This window comes from Sabethes cyaneus, chromosome 3 (assembly GCF_943734655.1).
Source record: "Sabethes cyaneus chromosome 3, idSabCyanKW18_F2, whole genome shotgun sequence".
In the NCBI taxonomy this organism is placed as follows: Eukaryota; Metazoa; Arthropoda; class Insecta; order Diptera; family Culicidae; genus Sabethes; species Sabethes cyaneus.
Window position 1 is genome coordinate 49,310,453 of NC_071355.1, and position 15,301 is coordinate 49,325,753.

At 42.4% G+C, this 15,301-nt stretch overlaps 1 protein-coding gene across 1 annotated transcript; it reads right to left on the reverse strand.

Annotated features, from left to right (window-relative positions):
- Positions 1-2,232: 2,232 nt before the first annotated feature.
- LOC128739559 (choline transporter-like protein 1) lies at positions 2,233-15,215 on the reverse strand. The gene is made up of 8 exons (XM_053835053.1): positions 15,153-15,215; positions 4,801-4,911; positions 4,505-4,624; positions 3,967-4,070; positions 3,389-3,875; positions 2,963-3,331; positions 2,528-2,908; positions 2,233-2,463 (listed from the first exon to the last, which is right to left on the reverse strand). The coding sequence occupies exons 1-8, from the start codon at positions 15,213-15,215 to the stop codon at positions 2,233-2,235; spliced, it is 1,866 nt and encodes a 621-aa protein (XP_053691028.1).
- Between the last annotated feature and the right edge of the window lie 86 nt (positions 15,216-15,301).

Consider the following 15,301-nt stretch of genomic DNA (forward strand, 5'->3'; position numbering starts at 1 on the left):
TCGTCCTTATTCCGTCGCCTAGGTCGATGCCGAATATTCCGCTCCGAATATGCTTGAATGTCTCGCCCATTGTTACGCTTTCAGCTTTAGCAAATTTCTGGATACTGGGTTTTTTTTCCTTGTTGGGGACCTTGGACCACTGCGACCAGTTCTTTGATCTATTGTAGTGAACTGGAATACTGGGTTAGCCGAAAAACTGTGCCAGCTCGTGGTTCATCCTTCTCCATACAATGCATCTACCTGTTGGCACCTGTAGGTGGGTTCTTTTTTTGCACAGCGCTAGTCTCTCTATACCTTTGTCTATTCTAACATGTAGCCACTGTGAACATACGACTCCTGATCTGATTCTTCTCATCTGTCTCTCTCTCTGACATCTAGCATTGAACCAGCTGTTACGCTGTCTTCTACGCGTCGTACCTAGCACCTCTCTCGCAGTTGTTTCAATTGTACCATGAAGGTTCCTCCACAGTCCACCTGTATCTTCTTCCTTTTCTTCCTACTGTTCAGGGATTCACGATCAAGTTTTCCGGCTCATCTGCCGTCAACCGCTGTTCGGGTGCTGAAACACTGCGTCCTCTCAGTGCGAGCCCTACGAGATAGTGGTCAGAGCCGATACTTTGTCCCCGAAAAGACCGTACATCGATGACATCCGAAAAGTGTTGACCGTCAATTAAGACATGTTCGATCTGAGAGCTAGAAGAGTCTTCATTTGGATGCCTCCAGGTGCGTTTCTGAATATTTAGACGTGGAAAGTAAGTGCTACAGATGGCCATTCCTCTGGCCGCGGCAAAATTTATGACCCTCAGACAGTTATTGTTAGTCGACAGATGAAGGCTGTCTTCTAATGACAGGACGAAAAAATTCCTCCCTCCTGATCTGCGAATTTGCTTCTCCGAAAATTATTCCACGTCATGTTTCGGGCACTCTCTTTAGGTTCTCTCGAGCTTGTCGTAGAACTCTTCCTTAGCATCATCGAATTTATCATTTGTCGGTGCGTACACGTTGATTAGGCTATACTTGAAGAATATACCCTTAATTCTCAACATACATTCTCCGGAGTTTGGCCACCGAACTTCCTGAATAACAAAGATTTCCACACCAAGTAGATGTAACTCTTGAGCAAGTAAGCCAGCTTGTGTCAGTTAATGGAGAGTTCGGACATTCCAAGTACCATGTTTCCAATCGGTATCCATTAATCGTTTCCTTGTTTTTTGTCGTGTCCTATATCGATTGATCCGTTCCGTATTTCTTTTTTCGTAGTTTGTGGTTAATGAAGCTTCGGTATACTACCTTACCAGGGTCGCGATATCTACATCCCGTTGATGGGTCTATTATCTTAGATCTAGCTTGCAGGATACAGCATTTCCAGAGGTTGGAAAACTCGCAAAATGAATAGATACGCCGAGCATCGGCAAACGGTTTTTATCATGATAAAACAGCTACGCGAGTGGTTCAATTCGCCTATAACAATGAGCAACATACACTCACGCTTCATAGCATCGCTGAATATACGAATATCGTGAGCAACGCAAAAGTGCGATTTATCGTCTTCTGCTGCTTGTAAAGCCACTAACACTACTTTAAACTATTCCCTTTTCGTGGTAATATTATTTTGAATACTTTCCGGCGTCCCCGGGCATTCTATATCCGATAAATCTAACACACTCAATGTTCAATATTCAATTTTTGAACGAATTCTGATGTTCACATTGAGGTTCTGTTCGTGATAAAATTCAAAGCTGATGCGTGCATTATCGGCGAGGCAGGCGAATGGTGTATGTTCATGAGGGATGTTCATCGATTCAAATGATCACTTTTTCACGAATACTCCAACCACTGAGCATTTCATATTCAACCGCTCTCTCCGAGACAGACGCTGTTTGAGCCGCCCCTCGTTTAGGGAAAAGGCGCTCTGGTTCGCACCTCTCAGCTTAGTTGCTCCAGTATAAACATGATTTTAAAAATTCCCTTTAAAACGGAATTTATGGCCAGATACCAAAAAGCGGCCTAACCACGTCGACATTCCCCTACAAGTTCCCACATGGGTGGCATTTGGGAAGCGGCGGTGAGAAGTGCAATTCGGATAGGAAATAAATCTTTTTCTGTGAAACAAGTGTGTGAAAAGATTACTTTTATTTCACGCTTGAGTACTGAATTTCACACCACACATCAATCGAGTTAAAGTCCATAATATCAAAAGCAAAAGTTAAGAGAGACTAGTTTAAAAGCTTATCAGTCTACGGTTTCCGAAATAGTTTTAGTCTGCTTTTGCTTGGTCGCTTCGTCAGTCCACGCCTTACCCTCTCGCAGCGAGCTGGCGATTCGATTGTCATGTATCGCCAATGCTTTCTTCGAGTTCTGTACAAATTCCATCAGTCCTCGGGACATGTAGTACGGTTTGCTGATGCCGTCGTTAGTTTCACAGTCTTCACAAAAGCACAGAAAAATTGTGTCCACCGTCATCTGGGTGAGAAAAAAAACAAATTGAAGCGATTATTACAAATAATGTCAAATAGCAAGCACTCACCTCGTAAACGGTCATAAAGCAATGTGCCACCAAATAGGCAAATATGCCAACCAAAATGATGGGCACATAGGGATGGTGCAAGCCTGCCTTCTTCTGGATCAGTTCCATCCCGATCAGGCAGGTGACGGCCACTACAAATACTTTCGCCAGAATCAGTACAAAATCTCCCACCGAATTGATTGCGAAAACCCGTAGGGCATTGCTGGATAGCATGCTGAATGCTTTTTTCCCCGCCTGACAGAACGAATCACCATGTATGGCAGTCACGATGTAAGCGTTTCGGGTAAGATATTGTAAAAACCGCTCGAAGCATTTCAGACAACACTGGCAGCAGTCGAATACGCAATTCGCGACCTTGTTCTGATGTTGGCGAACGTAGCACTGAAATTGTACGTTTGAATCGATTACATAATCCGGAATTTGAAGGAAACTCACCATCAATGCTTTCAACGTGGCTCGGAGGAACTGCACGAGAGCAATCACGAACGACCCGCAAGCAACGGTGCCCATGTGATAGCGAACCAAGTTGCCGAAGCTTTTCAAAATAGGATTTCGAAGATTCGACCTATTTCTCGAGAAAAACCAGTAGGCCACGGCCCCGGCGATAACCATGTGCTGACAACCGATTATAAACTGACAGAACCAGAAGAAAGCTAGCAGATTGTACCAGCGGGTAAACAGCATCGTCGAGTCCTTCACGTATTTCGCACTCTGATTGTTCTCCACCATCAGCATTCCGGAACTTTCGATCCACATGGTGAAGTAGACGTACAATGTGATGACAACCGCTATGGAAATAAAGGTCTACAGAAAATTACTTTTAGTAAGATACTCAATAAAATGTTTTAAGCCTCATCCTACCAGGATTGGTTCCACCAGCAAAAACGGCATATTGGCAATAGCTTTTCCCGCTTCGCGAAAAAGCTGCACAACCAGTTTGATCCTTTTTCTCATCACCAGTATGACCAGATATACCAGGATCGTAGCGACGGTAGCAGCGATGGCATAGTATAGATAATTATTTATCCTCATTTTGGCTCCATCGCCCGCCTCTTTCGACAACTGATCGCTTTCGAAGTTCCATTTCAGCCACAACCAGATGGTTCCGACGGTACAGACGACTACGACGGCTAGTAGAACCAGCCAAACTATCAATCCCGGTACGAATCGCAGCAATACCAGCGTTAGTAGGGAGAACACAAAAGCTATGGCGCACAACCAAAGCATCTCCATGTAGCACGACTCGATGTCTTCGGAAACTTCCTGAAAGTAGTTCCGCAAACCGGTACGAGTTGCGACATCTTCGGCTGGGTTTTCCCGCCGAATGCAGCGGTTCAGGAAGGGTTTGCTGCGGAGAAAAGAGGTTAGTAAAATTCTAATCTTATTTAATCAAGTCTTAGGTAATGCGAAAAATTATATATTTAGTAGTATGTACTTACTATCCTTCAATATCCTCACATCGGGACACGCACTGCCGATGCAAATCGGAAGAGATACCAGAAGACTCAACCAGCAGATATTTTTGTTCGGTTCGATCCGTACCCTGTTGAAAGTTCGATTCAAATTAAAACTGTTGTGTTTAGAGTTCAATGGCAGGAAAACTCCTAAATAAGCTGCAATTTTTTTTTATATTCATATTTAAAAGAATATCATTTCCAATTTTCGCAAAAGTATTTTTAGCAAAATTTTATTTCATAAAAAATTGCGACTTGAAAATGAAAGAGTCGTTCATACATTCAAGAGAGATTCAATATTTAGTAATAATTATCCGACAACCTCTGTCATTAGACTTTATAAGTTTGCATTGAATGGGGTTTTACCATGAAGGGACGGCAAAAACGGTTCATGTTGACGGGAACTAATTTCTGTATGAAGTTAACAAAAAGAAAAAAATAAATGAAGCATCATTACTGACACCTGCTAATCGGGAGTTTTCCGCCAAAGATATGTTGTAGCATTGTAGGCATGTGGCCTTACCTTGCACGAGAGATTCTTATCGGGTTTGTTTTCACGGCCACACACGTTGGCACAGTCGTCGTATCCGTTTATAATGCGATAAATGTCACCGAATGCCATGCAGTAGATGATTAGCACCAGCTGGGCGGTTTGGAAGATATTACAATAGGGAAACATGAATTAGCTATCATTTTCCATCACGAAAGATACATATTTGATTTGTTCATGCACATTTAAACATAAGTTATCTTTTATGCACGCCATTTCTGAATTTCAACGGATAAAATAACAATTAAACATCATTTCGAATATCTTACCAAAATAAATATGAATGCAGCTTTAATTGCTATGAATAGTAAATCGGTACAGTGACGATTGTTTTCAAACACTTCGGAGTCTTCTCGGTGCAGCGAAGAGGATGCTGATTGCTGCAACAACAGTGAAAAACAAAATTAATTTTTATAATCTGTTATTGAAAGTTCCTATTGCGCATTCCGATCAACGTTTATTAAATCAAATAAGGGAACCTGCTGCAGGCTGAAACTAATTTTGTTTTAGATCCATTAAACACTAGAATATTCTTATTATGAGTATTATCCATGAGTGGGTTGGTCATGGTTGAATCATGCCTAAAAGCGGTGTCTCGCGTACTTGCTAGCATTAGACCCCACAGTGATCCTTATCCTCTTATCCAGCAACTCTTATCCCTACCTCCTCGTGGTACCAGCTAGAATACTATCAATCTTAGCGGAGATCGGGTAGCCAACCCCGGAAGAAGCTAAAGTCGCATGCCGACAGGGAAGGATATGTACAGGGATGAGGGAAACAACGAGCGCCAGGTGATCAACAGGTGGAAGCAGTTTTCCGATGGGCACCTCAATGACAATAACAGGCGACGCACAGTGGGACAGCTTCAAAAATAGGCGGACATCAGCTTTTGCGGAGAAACTATTAAGTTTTTCGCATTAGTGTCTTCGCAAAAGTTTCTTGGTTTTTAATTTATTTTTTTGTTAGATAAAAAAAATTTACATTAAGGGGGTGAATCAATAAATAGAAAAATTAACTTTTTTATTTTAGGTCCAAAATAAACAGTGCCTAAGGAAAAGTGGTAGAGGACATTATTTCAAGAGTATTTGGCGAAGGAAGGAAGTTTCTATCTCTTAAGGGAAAAAAGATATTGAGCTACACAATAACAAACCCCCTTAATATCAGTTTTCCTAATTTTACTTGCTTATTTCCGTTTCTACATCGTTTTGATGTTCAGTAAAATTTAAGATATAGTAAAAATACATCTTTTTGCTGAAGAAAGTGAGGCTCTAACCCTATGGGATTTTAAGCTGTTACAGTTTTTAGACAATTTTCTAGTCAATTTTAAGGTGATTTATTTAAAAAAGGCGCAAGTATGCGCAGCCAATCTCAGCGACTTTATGTGTTGCAATGTAGTGGCTTTCTTTTTATGTATATGTCACGGTGGATCACGGTGGAACATTCGAGCAAACTGCGACTAAAAATATCACGTTTAACGCCTGAAAAATTACATAAAATAACATAATCGATCAATACAAATGGTATAAACCCATTTAAAATAAAAATAAATTTAATAATAAATGATTTAACAATTCAATGATGTTATATTTCTAAATAACTGTTCATTTCTTCATCGTTAGCTTCGGAGGAGTCAAGAGTACCGTTTCCCGCAAAATCTGGTTCATTATACGGATGGTACAAAATACCAGCTAGTATGCACCGAATTCTTATCCATGGTGCAGATATTATCCAAGCATCAGTGCTCCCTATCGGTGCCTTGTCAGAAGAACCGCAAGAATGCCGGAATAAGGACGTCAAAATGTTCCGGGAAAATCGAGCGCGAAAATGTTCATGGTGCATATTAGTCATCATATATGTTGTGTTTTGTTCCTAATTGCATACGCTTATGTTCACAGAGTATCTACAAATCAAGATATATTTAACCGTTTAATGCTATCATCTGATCCGATAATTTCATCAGTGGGTAAGAACACAAAACGGAAGAAAATGCCATTCAGTGAAACAGCACTGAAGTTATTGCGTGAACCAGATTTTGCGGGAAACGGTACTCTTGACTCCTCCGAAGCTAACGATGAAGAAATGAACAGTTATTTAGAAATATAACATCATTGAATTGTTAAATCATTTATTATTAAATTTATTTTTATTTTAAATGGGTTTATACCATTTGTATTGATCGATTATGTTATTTTATGTAATTTTTCAGGCGTTAAACGTGATATTTTTAGTCGCAGTTTGCTCGAATGTTCCACCGTGATCCACCGTGACATATACATAAAATGAAAGCCACTACATTGCAACAAATAAAGTCGCTGAGATTGGCTGCGCATACTTGCGCCTTTTTTAAATAAATCACCTTAAAATTGACTAGAAAATTGTCTAAAAACTGTAACAGCTTAAAATCCCATAGGGTTAGAGCCTCACTTTCTTCAGCAAAAAGATGTATGTTTACTATATCTTAAATTTTACTGAACATCAAAACGATGTAGAAACGGAAATAAGCAAGTAAAATTAGGAAAACTGATATTAAGGGGGTTTGTTATTGTGTAGCTCAATATCTTTTTTCCCTTAAGGGATAGAAACTTCCTTCCTTCGCCAAATACTCTTGAAATAATGTCCTCTACTATTTTTCCTTAGGCACTGTTTATTTTGGACCTAAAATAAAAAAGTTAATTTTTCTATTTATTGATTCACCCCCTTAATGTAAATTTTTTTTATCTAACAAAAAAATAAATTAAAAACCAAGAAACTTTTGCGAAGACACTAATGCGAAAAACTTAATAGTTTCTCCGCAAAAGCTGATGTCCGCCTATTTTTGACGCCGTCCCACTGTGCGACGCAACGAAAGTTAACCTAGGCCTACAAACGATAACAACGTACCGGTTCTCGATCTTGAAGAGATCCAGCGAGAAATCAGTCAGCTGAAGAATAATGAAGTCATCGGAAAGAACCGACTCTCGGCAGAATTCTACAAAAATGGCCAAAACCCACTAGCACCTAACCTAACACTTCACTGGATAATTTCAAGGATTTGAGAGGAGGAGAAACTGCCGGAGGAATGGATGGAAGGTGTGGTTTGTTCCACCTACAAAAAGGGCGAACAGCTCGATTGCTCTAATTACCCCGGCATTACGCTGGTCAACGCCGCCTACAAGGTGCTCTCCCAGATTTTGTTACATCATCTATCCCCAATAGCAAAACAATTCGTAGAGCTTTATAGGGACCCGGATCAAAGGATCAAATTTTTACTCTGCGACAAGTCCTTCAGAAATGTCGAGAGCATAACGTGACGAGAGTAGTTGGCAGATAATGCACGAGACCGATTTTCCGGGCAAACTGACGCAGCTGATCCCAGTTACCCTCCAGCGAGTGATGTGCTACGTGTGCGTTTCGGGGGCGCTCTCGAGTCCTTTCGAATCACGCAGAAGGTTGCGGCAAGGGGCTGGACTGTCCTGTAAGCTTTTCAATATCGCTATTGAAGCTATTAGCAAGAGTAGCCAACTTCTAGCCTTTGCAGACGACCTCGACATCATTACTAGCAACCTTGGGATGACAAAGGCAATTTACGCCAGACTAAAAACGGAAGATAGGAAGATAGGGCTAGAAATTAATGCGTCGAAAACCAAATATATGGTAGCAAGAGGCTCCAGAGAACGTTTGGCTCCCACGGACAGTGACTATTGACGGCGATGAACTGGAAGTGGTTGATGAGTTCGTATATTTGGGATCTCTGGTCATCGCCGACAATAATACGTGTAAAAAGATCCAACGACGCATTCAAGCTGGAAATCGAGCCTACTTTTCCCTCCGCAAGAAGCTTAGAGCAAGGAGCATACGCCGCCGCACAATGCTGATGATGTACAAAACGCTAATCAGACCGGTAGTCCTCTACGGACTTGACAGTAACTTTGCTTACGGAAGACATACATGCACTTGTATTTGAACGAAAGGTTTTGCGGATTATTTTTAGCAGATTACAAACGGAAAGCGGAGAGTGGCGGAGGTGTATGAATCATAAGCTACAGGCACTGCATGGAGAAAGTTGGGAGACTACGGTGGGCCGGCCACGTCACAAAGATGCCGAACGACTGTGCAGTGAAATCCGTTCTCTTCAAAAACCCACCGGCACCAGGAATAGAGGGACCCAACGTGCTAGATGGCTCGACTAGGTTGAAGCCGACTTACGTGTACCGAGACGTGCAACGAAATTCTTGATATGGCAAGAGCCACCCCGGCTCTCGGCTGAATAAGTTTAAGTTGGAAGAAATCGATTATGTTCCCAGTACGAAAAAAGTGATAAATGCGACGTATCTAATTACCGTGGAATGAACTCACTATGTGCTGGTTCGAAACTTTTTGAGATACTAATTAACAAGGAACTTTTTCGAGTCGCACAACACTACATCTCACCAGAGCAGCACGGATTTTTCCCTAGTAGATCGCCAACCTCATACAGTTCTCATCGCTGTGTCTTACATATATGGAGCAGGGGCTTCAAGTTGATGCAATTTATACGGACCTAAAGGCAGCCTTCGATAAAGTTAATCGCCATATCCTGCTAGCCAAACTTGACTTTTATCAACTGGTTCAAATCGTACATGACTGATCGTCGACTGTGCGTTAAACTGGGCTCAATAGAATCAGAAGAATTCCTCAACCAGGGGTTCCACCAACGCGCTGCGCTGGTAAGACTGCCATCTGCATACTATTTGAGTGAAGCCAAAATATATGGTCCAGCGGTCCAAGTTGGCAGCTTGCCTTTTAGTTAATTTCGTTAAAGCCACATTCATGTGGATACGTGTAGTAAACTAATAGTAAATAATTAAAATGGTTTTCAATTTTCCGAAAAATTATGAGTACCAGCGTGCATTACCGAATTTCGAGATAAGCATTTCAGGACGGAGTTAAAAAGAATTGATTAGAAACCGCATTATTGGATAATTGGAGAAAACTACCAAACAAAGCTCGCTTCATAGTTCGCAGAGTAAATGGTTCTTACAAATCAATCTGTGCTTGCAGCGATTCAATGTTCGAAGGAGGCTTCAGGAAACAATCAGCCTGCCAGTCCGTTGGGTCCCACAAGGCAGTAATTTAGGTCCATTACAGTTTTTCATATTTTTTAACGACGTGTGCCAATGTTTACCGGAAGTTTGCAAACTTCTGTATGCCGACGACCTTAATTTTTTTTGGGTAATCCAAACCTCCATTGACTGTCAGTTCTTACAAGCAGTCATCGACAAATTTCACGACTAATGCAAACGCAACTTTTTGGTAATTAGCGTAGTGAAATACTTAGTAGTCACTTTTACAAGGAAAAAGCAACCGATTCAATGGACGTACAGGATATGAATCGAACACGTAGATAGAACAAGCGTAGTACGTGTCCTTGGGGTTATGCTAGACTCTGAATTAAGCTTTAATAAGACGCAGACCTCGGAAGTTCTAAAAGGGCTTACTAGACCCTGAGAAAATCTGGTTTGCGTCACCGATCAGTATAACTAGTTGAAGTTGAATGGAAGTTATCCCCGATTGGCCCATCAATTCCTCAATTAGTTCTGTCTCATGCGGATTCTTTATTTATTTATTTTTTTTATTAACGTGAACAGGTAAAATATCACCTCAATGACAGAAATAATTAAATAACGTATTACAATTCTCGTCTGTTTAGATTATTAACATAAAACACGTCTAAAATTACACTTGTTCGTTACTCGAGACACATTAAAGTCAAATACATGGTAACATTGATTGAATAGACGAGACATACTGCGCACTGGTTCATGTAGACCATAATTCGTCCTAGCTGGAGTAATACTGAGAAACGAGTGATATCGTAGATTGCGGCGTCGTATATTGATATCCAGCTTGCTGAGGAGTATTTAACAATCAACGTTACCTTGCAGAAGACCGCCAATAAAGCATACTTTTGCCACATTGCGTCTTTCCTCTAGCAACTCCAGGCCGATCAGCATGCAACGGTTTTTATAGCTGGGTAAGTTCCGTGGATCCGTCCATATGAGATGACGTAAAGCGAAGCGGATGAACTTTCGCTGAATAGCTTCGATGCGTTGAATTTCGTTCTGGTAATAAGGAGACCAGACGGGAGACGCGTATTCCAGTACAGGTCGCACAATTGAACAATAGAGTGTTTTCAGGCAGTAGATGTCTTTAAATTTTTTCACGATACGTAATAAAAAGCCCAGCTGTGAAGAAGCTTTTGCCACCACGTATGAAATGTGTTCCTTGAATGTTAATTTAAACATCGATTAAAACTCCCAAACCCTTAACTGTGAATTCACGCAGTAAACGTACGCCTGCCAAGGCCAGTCATAGTTTAATAGTGAATGTTTTCGTCCAAATTAGACTTAGACACATTCAGCGACAATCGTTTAATTTGACACCATTTAGCGAAGTTTTCCAACTGCTCCTGCAGAAAACTCATCCTGTGGTTGCTTTATCGTATGGTATAGCTTTAGATCGTCAGCGTATGATAGTTTCGCACATTTCAAAATGGAATTAACGTCGTTCATATACAGCAGGAATAAAAACGGTGCTAGGTGGCTTCCTTGTGGAACTCCTGTGGCGAAGAAATGTGATCACCAATTTTCACAGACATGCTACGATCACATAGGTAAGATTGAAGCCAGAGTAGCAAATGTTCGTTCATGCCAAATCGATCAAATTTGAAAAATTGCAATTTGATGATTCATTTTATCAAATGCTGCAGATAAGTCTGTGTATATCGCGTCCACTTGATGACCAGCCTCAATTTGGCGTGTTACAAACGAAGTGAAGGAAGTGAAGTTGGTTGTTGTAGATCGTTTAGGCATAAATCCGTGCTGATCCGACGAGATGTAGTGTTTATATCTCTGGGCAAGCTCCTGGAGAATAATCAACTCAAACTGTTTAGAAGTGGCACTTAATGCAGCCATACCCCGGTAGTTCGAGACTACTCGTTTACAACCTTTTTTAAAGACAGGAAAAACATATGCCTGTTTCCAGCAGTTTAGAAAAATGCCTGTAGCCAAAGATAGGTTGAATACCGCTGCAAGCGGTGCCGCGTTTTAGAATGATTGACGGGATACCATCAGGGCCATATCCCTTGGAGGATTTTAGTCTTTTTTCAGATGACATAAACATGTCAATGGAGATAACAAACTGCGACAAAGGTACAGAAAGTCGTGGAACATTTTCAATGGCGACGGCTACATCCTGCGGTTCGAGATGTTCATTGGTGAAAACGTTATTGAAATGAGAACGGAACAAGTCGGCAATGTCAGCGGTGGAGTCGGCTTCGAACAGACCATTCGACATCGTAGAGGGTAATCCAGATTCTTTACGTTGCTCATTCACGTAGCGCCAAAAATTTGTTGGGTTTGCCTTGAGACGTCGTTGCAGATTGTTCTGATGGGCGTTATACAGATGATCATTGAGTTGTTTATAGGTAGTATTTATTTCCACGTATCTTATTCTCGTGGCATCAGTGCGATACTTGCTGTGTCGTCTAAGGGCTGCACGTTTAATCGTTTTAAGGCGCTTGAGATCAGCGTTCGCCCAGGCTGGTTTAAGCGGGACGCGCTTAGACTTGGCGGGCACGAACTGGTCGAGAGCATATGCCAGTATGCTAGAAATGGTCGATGCAGCGAGACTAGCATCGTAATCGCGGAGAACCTCCTCCCAATCAACGTGGCCCAGAAAATCGTTCATACCGTTGAAATTGGTTTTACTAAACTCATATGAGAGGCTTTCGGAAGCATTGCCTGATTTTTAATTGCATTAGTAAAGGAGGATGATGCATGCAGATCTTTACGAGTAGTACCGGAGCTTCTGTAACCGTACAGTCTACGCACAGCTAGTCAATAACGAAGTACAGATCAAGGGTCCGATGATTCTTATTTTCAATCCCATACATCTGTTCAGCGGTGCTATATGTATCAAGCAGTTTTCGCGGGGCTATACCTATGGACGATCGAGAGGCACTGCCAAGAGACCGCGCTTAAGTTAAAATCACCCAAAATAACAATTTTATCTCTAGGCTTTAATTGCGACACAACCCAATTGATAACTTCAAGATGGTTGCCCATCAAGTTTTCGTCGTTGATTCGATCGGGAGGGATGTAAACTACGCAGAGATAGAGTATTCCGTCAACAGTGGTAATCGCGACCCATAATTGTTCAACTGCCTGTGCAGGACTTGAATCCTGAGCGAACAGCTAACAAAACGCCACCTCCAGTACTTTTACAGCTATTTGAACGCGACCAATCCTGTCGGTAAACGGAGTAAGAGTCGTTAAACAGCTGTCTTGTCGTCGTATTTTGATTCAACCAGGTTTCGGTGAGGGCGTATACGTCATAACAGCAATCGCTGAAGGCTAACTGGTACTTAGTGAAAGAGTTGTTCATTCCTCCAACGTTTTGATAGTATACCAGGACATTCAAGGTAGCAGATGTAGCAAGACTTGTTACGGTTGATGTCCTGGGAATTGAGAATGCGTCAGAGCGATGGATACTGTTACTGATAGGATACTTGCCATGGAAGGCGGCTTGAAAAACCTCTTCACAAACAATAAACTCAGGGCCGGGACGACTTGGACGGCAGGAACGAGTCAATTGCGATTGTAACTCGGTGTCTACGGCGGGCTCGACTGAGCTAGGCGGATCAGGGGTTTCCATATCGCGTTGTGGTAGGCGTCCCGGACTGGATGATAAGCTTAAACTTAATTGACTTGTAGTGTTTACCAAAAGCGAGGTGTAGAAATGCGGCAGAGATGTAGATGTACGTGTAGAATAACCAGAAGAGAGATCAAATAAATCCGCGCTGGAACCGGAGGAACGATGAGGAAGTACAAAACGTAGAATCGTGAGTACTTGCCTGTGAGAGTAAGTTGGAGGACCTCGACTGCAGACTCGACAACAGGACCGCGACGACTGAGATGAACGCTGGCAGCAAATGGCCGGACTATGTCGATCTGAGAAGAGGCCTCCAGTGAGCTTTCGAATACGCGTCGCGGTGTTCTAAGTCCAACATGTCGACTACTTCCGTTACCGTTCTTCCGGTTTGATGGTGATAGACTAAAAACTGAGAACGGATCAACAGTGGGGCTGGGATCAGCGATTTCCAACTTGCCTGACAGGCGATTTTGGAAGCCCCGTTCCCTGCACCCGCCAGCAGAACCGGGACGACTGCTGGTCGCTGGCTGGAAAGGCTCGACTGCGGCGGGGAGGTCGGGGGCGTCCATAATTCCATCTACAGTGCGTCCCGATATCACGTTGGGCGATGAGACATGCGATTGTCTGAAGTCACGGTCGTTCTGATGGAATATCCGAAGCAGTCGGAGTGTCGTCAGCAAAGTTTCGTTCAGTAAGTACCGCTAACGGATCATGCAAGTGCGTAGTACTGGAAACACACTTTTCCCACGCTCACACGTAGGACCGGGACGACTGATGAGCGCTGGTGGCAGTAGCGCGACTACGGTGGGGGGGTCGGGGGCATCCATGATACCAACAACAGAGCGTCCCAGTGTCATGCTATTTGATGAAATAAGCGGTCGTCTGAAGATGGCAGTAACGTTGGGTTGACAAAAGTCGGCTGGTGGGAACTTGGTGCAGTCTAATATCGTCAGTGCGACGGACACTATGGTCCGTCTACTGCAGGAGTCTGCGGTAGATCTGCAGTCGAAGGGAGTCCTAAAGGGACTGGAGTTAGCGCCATTGGAGTGACAGTTGATGAAACAGCACTGGAGTCATCGTAGGGTCCAACTAATGAAGTAGCGGAAGTAGCGGGGCGATAGGGGGCAGCCATACCGCTGAATTCGCTCGAGCATCATCAAATTCCCTGAATACAATTCCCTGTGGCCAAGTATCAGGGTGCAAGGCCGCATTTTTGTACGCCAGAGGAATGCCTACTTTGAAGGAAATGAAGTTGAGCGATTGAAGGTCGGCCTCTTTTTACATCAGTGAAACAACACGAATTGGATCCTGGTTTTGTAGACCATCTCGAACAAGTCGCTCGACGACCTCGGAGGTCACGGTGGGGTGGAAACGTGAGAGATACACCCAGAATAACTTGGGTGGGGAGCTGACCACAAGCTTTTCGGGGTTCTCAACGAGTCTGGTACCAGTAGTCGGTTTATTCGGAGTTTCCAAGTCACCGCGACGACGTTTAGCGGGACGATCACGAGCTGGTATTCGTATGTTTTATGTTAATTTTCACAACATTTTTTAGTTGAGAAGAATTAAATACATGCACGAAAAACTTTCCTTTTATCGATATAAACTAAAATCCTCTGAATTTTTTGGAGTCCCCTGGAATTCATAACGCTTTACATCAAATTTTAAATCACACTCAAGGAGAGCATATGACCCAATGTGCCCCACTATGATACAACAGTGATTTTATTTCCTTTGAACTCGCTGTGCAGCATAACAATTTTACAGTTCTGCTTGTAGCTGATTAGAATAAGGCCATTGCAAATTATTTTCAAAGTTTTTGAAAATTTTTGCGTTTGGACGACAAGGAAATGAATTTTGATTTTGAAGATGAATTTTTTAAAACTGTTCAATTCAACAACAAATCTACGTTCTAAATAAACTAAAAATTATAAAAAAATATTATTCTTACCTGCACAGATTCTCCAGGCGATACCTTATCGGTACGGCCACCAGCAGAGCAGCAGCAAAACATCGCGACATCCAGTTAAGATTATTTCTTCGACTAGTTTCAGGTGTTTTCGATATTTTCATAGTGCATTGTAGTCCTTGACCCCTCGA

What these genes read in the sequence shown, in the direction of transcription:
- LOC128739559 (XM_053835053.1), bottom strand. Translation starts at nt 15,215, where the DNA reads ATGTTTTGCTGCTGCTCTGCTGGTGGCCGTACCGATAAGGTATCGCCT. An exon ending in TGTGAGGATATTGAAGGATA is followed by an intron (nt 3,876 to 3,966) that starts GTAAGTACATAC and finishes TTTTCTCCGCAG; the next exon opens with CAAACCCTTCCTGAACCGCT. An exon ending in TGCTGGTGGAACCAATCCTG is followed by an intron (nt 3,332 to 3,388) that starts GTAGGATGAGGC and finishes AATTTTCTGTAG; the next exon opens with ACCTTTATTTCCATAGCGGT.